The 8590-nt window shown below is 30.4% G+C and overlaps 2 protein-coding genes across 3 annotated transcripts; one reads left to right on the forward strand and one right to left on the reverse strand.

Moving 5' to 3' along the window:
* Positions 1–325: 325 nt before the first annotated feature.
* On the reverse strand, positions 326–3968 carry LOC105197589 (protein CLP1 homolog). 2 transcript variants are annotated; one of them, XM_039453171.1, is made up of 4 exons: positions 3793–3968; positions 3432–3715; positions 1421–2478; positions 326–665 (listed from the first exon to the last, which is right to left on the reverse strand). In XM_039453171.1, the coding sequence occupies exons 2-4, from the start codon at positions 3528–3530 to the stop codon at positions 554–556; spliced, it is 1269 nt and encodes a 422-aa protein (XP_039309105.1). In that variant the 5' UTR covers positions 3531–3715; positions 3793–3968; the 3' UTR covers positions 326–553. The 2 variants fall into 2 exon arrangements, with proteins under 2 accessions (XP_039309105.1, XP_011162350.1); XM_011164048.3 differs by having other exon boundaries at positions 3432–3968.
* A 182-nt stretch (positions 3969–4150) lies between these two features.
* On the forward strand, positions 4151–7614 carry LOC105197590 (girdin). Its single transcript, XM_011164049.3, has 3 exons — positions 4151–4395; positions 4848–6732; positions 6813–7614. The coding sequence occupies exons 2-3, from the start codon at positions 4870–4872 to the stop codon at positions 7032–7034; spliced, it is 2085 nt and encodes a 694-aa protein (XP_011162351.1). The 5' UTR covers positions 4151–4395; positions 4848–4869; the 3' UTR covers positions 7035–7614.
* The last annotated feature ends 976 nt before the right edge of the window (positions 7615–8590 follow it).

Raw genomic sequence — 8590 nt, forward strand, 5'->3', positions numbered from 1 at the left:
TAATAAAAGAATTAGGTTAGGAATGATCAGTTTTAAGTTTTGCAGTTGGACATTATTGTGATTGGCCACAGCCATTCACAGTATCGATGCTTAGAATTTTTCCGTTGGAATAACCAATCAGAAATATTTATATTAAATTAGCCAATTGACGAGGAAGCGTCCCACAAGATTGACCACAGCTGCTCACAGCTATCAATGAATAATTTTTCCACTAATTAAAAGCAGCTGTTGATTAATCGCAATTATTATACTGTACCTTTTACCGATTGACGACATCCACAATTAAATTGTTTGCTAGAGAAGAATATTGTAAATAACATAGAAATTTTCTGGTTTTATTTTTTAATTATACAAATATTAACACAAATATAAATACTTAAATAATACAAATGCTTACAAATTTATTTATAGAAAGTTACATGATTTATTTTTGCACTGTAAATTTGCGACATGTTAATGTCATAAATTTATAATTTTATTTAAAAAAATTTTATTTTGCTGTTTACCTTTATCACATTTATAGTATCTAGTATTTAGAAAATCATTTATATGACTAATGACTATCCATAAATTGTATATCCGACAGTAATAGCACCGTGTTTGGTAGTGGCCTAGGTTGTGGGCTAAGTACTGTAAATGTCTGCCTTTCGACATCCACGTTAGTCCTGTAAATATAAAATACATTTTCATAAAAAAATAATATCTATTGTTAAAGCGGATGTTTTTTAATTTAAAGAACTTCTGTTATAAATAATTATAGTAGAAATTTATAAAAAAGTGAAATTTAGATATGTATTGTATAATATTTTTCTAGCTAATTCAAAATAAACTCAATGTAATCTCCAGAATATTGTGCAATTTTGAGCATCTAAGGACTACTTAATAATCAAGATTGTATAAATTCATTTTTTTATAATTATATTAAGTTCAAATTGGTAGCTAATAACATTAATGTATTTAAAAAACATATTAAAAGTTATATTAAAAGTTACATGAACAAAAAAACTGTAATAACTCAATTAAGATTAAATTTAATTTAAAAGTTAATTTTGAAAATTATTTATTAAATTAGAATGTCATAATTTTTTAAGTAAGTTAAATTAGTCTAAATATTAAAATAATTACAATATGTTACTAAATAAAAATTTCATATTTTATTTATAAGTTTATATAAAATAATAAAGAATTATTGTTTTTTTTTTTATGAAAGTGTATCTTAATACTTTGTTTTTTTATATCAGCAAATTTTTTTAGTTAAAAAAAAAGATAATAATTTAAAGTTTACGTTTTAAAGTTAACTAATTCAAGTTAAAAATTTTAACTCATTTACAATTAATTAAATTAAAAGTTATTAACTTTTTAACTAGTTATCAACACAGATAATGATAAATATGTGAAATGTCTAATATTGTATACTAACACACAGACGAATCCAGCTACGTTAGTTTGTACGACATCATCCTCGGGAGAATCGGCGAAGGAAACGGACAGCAAGTGATGGAGCAAACTGGGTCCCAATGTAACGGCCACCAATTTCGTAAGATTGTCCTCCGCTTTCATGCCTAATGGCATACAGGATGCCGGTAGAACCGGTGCACCGATTTTATATAATCTCGCTTCACTCCACTTCACCTCAAAGCTATGTGGATACAACGGAGTCCGAGAACCATAGAAATATTCCCTAACACCCTGATCTCTCGCTTCGGTTCTTTGCGCCGCGCTTCTCTCGACGACTCCGCCACTCTTCGGCAAAAAGACCACCTTAACGAAGTCCGGCATGTCTCTCACCAATTCGTTGTAGAGTCTCTCCTGATCTAGTACCAGAATCGCATCCACCTCGAACGCCTGTGCGGCATGCGTAAGTAACTTATACCCGTCTCCTTTGACCCAGCCACACGTATTTATAACGATCCCTGATGCTTTGGCCTTCTTGTTGGCTTGTAATCTGTCAGAGCAGACTTCTGCCAAACGCGTTACAAGTAGGTTGTACAACGCTACATTGGTCTGTGGCGATTTATGTCCATAATGGAACACTAGTGGAGCTTGCTGGCTGAAACCTTCCACTATGTTGGACGGTCGTTCTACCAATAAAGCACCTACAGTGCCAGGTATCGCTATGTGTCCCTGACCGACGTCAAGATCGACGAAGATCGGTCTTCTCCCCATCCTAACGGCGTAATTCAATAGTATTCTACAAAGTGTAGATTTTCCCACGTCGCAAGGACCAACAACCATCGTTATTGGACCTCTGGTGTCATCCTTCTCCGCTGTTTCTCTCATCCGTTCCATCGCCGCATGACAATTCAAATACAAACCCATAGGCGTCTCCTTTGCCACATAGCTGACGTCTGTTTTCCCAATTAATTCGACAGTACAACCTTGCCAAGTATAAACTGCGACTTTCGCACCAGCGGTAAACTCGTATTTCTTTCCTTTCACTAATTCTGTACCAAAAACTTCCGCCAGACCATTCTTTAACTGCAATAACAAACTTTGTGTCAATTAATTAAATAAACTTACAAGGTAACTGTCATGAGCGCTGATTTGATTCTTCTTGAAACATGTTGTTAAACACGAAAATCTAAGAGACCCATATTTTTTTATATCGGCGGAATCTCATGTTTAGGGGGTAAAACATTCTTTGAAAAAAACGATATTTCTCTTTCAAGGCAAATATCGTCAAAAGTAGAAGAGACAGAAAAAAATTTTTTAACAAAAGTTGTACGATTTAAAAAATACTTTAAAATTGTAGAAAAAAACAAATTTTTTTTCAAAAAGCTTTTTTTCAAATTTTATTATATATGGTTTTGGATTTGGAAAAAAATAACCTTTAATTTGGTTTAAAAAAATTTTGAAAAATTTGAAAAAAACTGTGTGATAGAAACATTTTGTTAAATAAAAAAAATTTTTTTCTGTACAACTTTAAAGTACTCTTTAAACCATACAACTTTTGTTAAAAAATTTTTTTTCTATCTCTTCTAATTTCGACGATATTCGCTCCGAAAGAGAAATACCGTTTTTATTTTCATAGGGTGTTTCACCCCCTAAACACGAGATTCTGCCGATATTAAAAAATATGGATCTCTTAGATTTTCGTGTTTAACAACATATTTCAAGGAGAATCAAATCGGCGCTGGACACCCGTGATGGTTCCCTTGTTAGCAGTGTCTACTGTTACCCTAAATATGCTGTTTTTATATTCAAAATTACTCAATAATGATCATATTAAAGTTATCTAAATAAAACCATAACTTTATCTTTTGTCTAGACAAGTTTAAAATTAAATCATCATCTTACCTAACAAAGATACGTTTACACATAATTTAACTTATCTTTATCGAGATAATTTTAAATCAACACTGCACTAAATGCAACACTGCAAACTATTGATAAAATAAATAAATTCTCCGAGAGGAATCGGGTCCTATTACCTCCAATGTGACTTTTTCATTCTTGCTCTCTACTTCGAATCTCAGTTCACAGTCCGGATCCAACTTGAATTCTTGCACCGTAGATTTTTCATCGGCCATTTTTCACAATTATTTTAAGTTAATTATAAAGACAAAATCGGACTATTACACTAAGAAAATGATAAAAAGAAAATCAAACACACAAAATTTGCTAATTTGATGTCGAATTGCACTTGCTCCAGTTTTGCATCTCGTATATCTCTTTATCACTTCTGTGCAAAACGATTATGAAACTTTGTAAATATCTATAAACACAAGAAGCAGTAAATAATTAGAATGATAATAAAGCAGTTTTAACTTTTAGATCAAAAAATATAACCACAGTTCAGCGCAAAAGGCAACGTTGCTATCATTAACCTCTAACCTCCTCTAACCTCTAACGTTTATGAATGTTCACGAGAATGCTTGTCGATAGACTACAATAGGTATGTTCATTTTACTTATTTATTTATTTTTCTGTATCAAACACCGCGGTGTTTCTAGTTGTCTATAGATCCTAATTTTATTTTATTTATATTTTAAATTAATTTATATTTTATTTAAATCATATTTTACTGATACTTAAATGTGATTTAATTTATATTTTAAAAGAACGAGAACAGACTTGTTGATCAAATAATTTCCACTTTCGCTTCATCAAGACTTTCAAGAAATCGCGAACGTTGGTGCACTTGCTAACAGCTGAAGGAGCATCAGGTTGGCAGACGTGTCGCCGCCATCTTAACATGATAATTACGTTGTGATGCGGTTGGAAATTTTAGAATTTTTGCTCGAAGTGCGAATTGTACAATGCGAATTTACACAGTATTACGTTCATCACGTACGTTCAGTTTAGTAGCTGACACTGTACATATCTGTTAAGTTTCCGCGATCGAGTGCTCACCGAGCGTGTAACGTGTAACGTTTCCCGCCTCCTCGTACTTAGGTATGTTGACAACATAGTCACAAGTCGTCATCCGCATACAGAATTGCTTCGATCAAAACTGTTAAAATTTACTGCTTTAGTAGATTTATTGTTTATTGCCGCAATAGAATGCAAAAGAATTTTTTTTCTCGTCTTTGTCAAATTTTGGGCATTTTCCAACAGAAACACTTGACACATTAAATCATTTCATTTGTCAATGTTAAATAAAGATGAAATTATTTTCCAACAAAATAAATAATTTCGTCTTTGCTTAACACTGACAAACGACAAAGATGAAATGATTCACTATGTTACACTGTGTTTCTGATAGAAAACATACTTTATAAACATCTATTTCAAGGACAAAGACACTCAATTCAGCTGTAAAAAAAAACAGGCTTGATCTCTCAGGTCAATTGTATTGTTTTCTTACTGATGTCCCAAATAAACTTACATATTAAATATATTTCCAGATTCAAGAGAGATTGAAGCATAATGTCTACACCAGCCAAGCGTATGACACGCTTGAGAACTCGTCAACTATCTGTGAAGGTTGCACCTGAAAATGAGTTCAAACTTGGAAAATCTACTAATAAAAACTCAAAGACAGTTGCTATCAATAAAAGTTCAAAGACGGGCACTATCAATAAAAATTTAAAGAAGGTTAATGTTAATGCACAAGGCAAAAATTTGAGCATATCAAAGAGCATACAAAATGTATCTTTAAGAAAGAGTCGAATATCACCAAAATGTTTGCGTCCTCGTACAAATAGAAAAAATTACTGTGATGATTCAAAATTGTTGAAGCAACAGGACAGTGTGGTAATACTGGAAAAGCTAAATGTAAAAGGCAAAAAAAAAGTACCTGTGTACAAAGCTATTGAACCTTCTAAGAAATCCTTGGAAGATAAAAATGACGTGTATGATTTTAAGTTTGATACTAATGACTCAAGAGAGAAGGCTAAGAAGAAACAAAGGAAAAGAAATGTTAATAAAGAAAAAGGCAAAATAAGTAAGAAGACAAATAAGAAAGTTACTGTAAAAAAAATTAACCGCGAGGTAATTGAATCTCCTGACCCTAAAGCAAGTTCTTCTGTGAAGATTACACAAAACAATCCTCCTTTAGAATTTGCAGTACCTACAAAATCAACGAGGGAAAATATCACAAACATTGAAACATTAGAAATAAATATGGATGTTCAAACTGTAGAGAAATCGATAAACAAAGATATTGAGAAGGATATTGAACAATCAAGAATAGACGTGAGTGTTCATATAATAGAAAACTCAACAGAAGATACTGCGAAGAACATACAATCAAGACCTGACAAAGTTACAAATATTCAAGCTGCAGAAGAGACACCTGTACTTCGCAGATCATTTGCAAAACAAGTTAGAAAGGAAGAATCAAGCAAGCCAAGAATTATATCTGTTGAAAATGCAGATAATATTATAGTCACTAGAACTCCACCTAATAATATTGAAGATTCACGGCCCTTTCGGCCGAAAAATATATTTGATAATAAAATCTCGTTGAAGGAATCCAACATTACGTTGAGAAATTCGTTATTGATGGACATTTTGTCTCCCATTGTGAAGACGTCAAGTGCCTGTGATTTTGGAAGTCCATGGCGACCTCCAATAGTAACATTCTCTCAAACTAAACATTTTATTCAGAGTACACCCTTTAGAAACTTTGAAAAAAGTAAAGAAATTAAGAAAATAACTAAAAAGAACATTGAAACGAATAAGGAAAACATGGAAATGGACAAAAAGAACATAAAAATGGATAAAGAAAACATAAAAATGGATAAAGAAAACATAAAAATGCATGAAAAGAACATGGAAATTGATAAAGAGAATATAAAAATGGATGAAGAGAACATGCTAATGGATAAAGAGAACATGGAAATGGATAAAGAGAATATGGAAATGGATAAAGAAAATATGAAGATGAATAAAGAAAATAAAGGCCGGAGGAACAAAGAAAGAAAAAAAGCTATTAGTCCTCGCAAAAAGTTTCTGCAAAAGAAACTTCTAATTTCAGAGAATAAGGCTCCAGAGAAAGTTCGAGCAGTAGTTGCAATTAAGTCAGACTTAGCAGCACCTGCCAGAGTATCCCTGGGAGAAATAAAGAATTTGTTGCATAGACCAAATGTTAATAACGATAACAAACAAACAATAGATCAAACACATTCTGAAGTTGATAAATCACTTGCAGAACAAAAAGAGAAACTGCTTGTGGATTATCTCAACTTTTCTGACACATTTGACATCTTATCTGAAACTGAGAGATTATCAAATATTGGAGATGAAGCTCCCCTGTTTCTGGATTTAGAACCCACACGCTTTACGAAGGTATTATTAATATTATATTTTTTTTGTTTATTATAATATATATTTATATCTCTCATTAATTATGTTTATTTAAAATACAGCCACCCCAACATTCATACAAGAGAAAACGTGCCGTGAGGTTCGATTTTTCACAAGATAGTGGTGAAGAAGAAAAAGAAGAGAAAGAAAATATCAAATCACGTCCGAAGAAAAAGAAACTTACAAAAACAGAAAAAGAGCAGGAGAAAAGAATAAATGAATGGATAAAAACAGTTAATACCACATTTCAAGAAATTGAAGAGCATGACTTGGTAATAGAGTAACAGGGGAAAAACTGAATTGTTATTGTTACTGCACATATATTTTGAGATTTTAGAAGACCTGAAAGAGTTCAAAATCTGCACAATTTAACGAGCAGTTTTTTTTAACTTGTGTTTAAATTAACTGTTTACGATGATGATGTTTAACTCTATGGTATCTTTATATTCTTTTCTTAAATATTTTTTATACACCTAAAATTTTATTCACAATAGAGAAAATAATTTCAAAAGTATAACTATATGAATTTCAAAACTATTGATTCAGAGAACCAGACGTTTTTTCCATATTTTTACAAGTCCTAATAAAAATTTTATTTAAAAAATTTTATTTAAAAAAATCTTAAAGGTTTTAGTATTTGCTTATATGAATCTCTAATTATGTTTATGTAAAATGCAAAGTAATTTTTATAGTTGTATGATAATAGAATTAAAAATAGATTAAGAATTAAACTTGCGCGTATTTGGAATGTAATAACTATACGGGATAGAGATATTAGGACGATAATAATTATATTAGATAACTATACTCAAATAAGTATGTTTATTAGCACGTTGTACATAATAAAATATTTGTAAACTTTCATTTTTTCTATATTATTAATTTCTAAACCTAATAGTTAATGTTATAGATTTCAGAATTATCAATTAATTGCTGCAATTGAATGTAGAAAATCATTACTTTTTTACCAGCATTTAAGTATAAATACTTCAATATAGTTTAGTAAAAAACGTTTTAGTTTTCAAAAAAAATTTTGAAAGATAAACTAAAGATTGAAGTAGATCAAAAATAACTACTTCCAAATTTTGATTAACTCATTAAATATCAAGATAATTTTTTTAAACTAAAGTTAAAAAAATGAATTAAATGTTAATATTAAAAAATATTGTGTTTATATTAAATTAAAATGTCATTATTTTTTAAAATTAGGTTACTTTAAACAATAATTACGATATAGATCGTTAAATAAATTTAATATTTTATTTTCATTTTTTTGATTTAATGTGTTGTACATTTTATGATCTAGATATTAATTATTATTTAATATTATTTATAAATCAAGTTTACATGGAATTTAAAAAATAGTTTTTTTATATTCCTATATAATGCATTTTTTTTACATAAATTAATTTTTATAAGTTAATGGTTATGTGTGTTAAAAATAATTAAAGTTATTCATTCAAATTTAAGCTTAGAGTTGAATCAACTCAACATTTATTCGTGTAATAAAAAATTGATTCGGCTACCGCGTCACTTCTTAAATCGAACACACAATCATCATGACTTTCGCCCAGTGATGCCAGAGATGCTCCGCACTCGCGCATGTGCAAAGTTAGTAGCACCAGTAAAGTATCTAAACCGTTCGTGAAACTGGCGTCTTTAGTCACCCCAAAGAAAAATAGAATTATGGACACAATGTATAAAGACATAACTCGTAGTAATATAATCTAATTAAATTAAAATAATTAATTGTGTTGCTAAATTATAACAAAAAGATATTCTAACTAATGACTCAAGTGCGCAAACCTCATATCCCCCACAGCGTTATCTATAGCTACAG

The sequence above is a fragment of the Solenopsis invicta genome, chromosome 1, assembly GCF_016802725.1.
Source record: "Solenopsis invicta isolate M01_SB chromosome 1, UNIL_Sinv_3.0, whole genome shotgun sequence".
Lineage (NCBI taxonomy): Eukaryota > Metazoa > Arthropoda > Insecta > Hymenoptera > Formicidae > Solenopsis > Solenopsis invicta.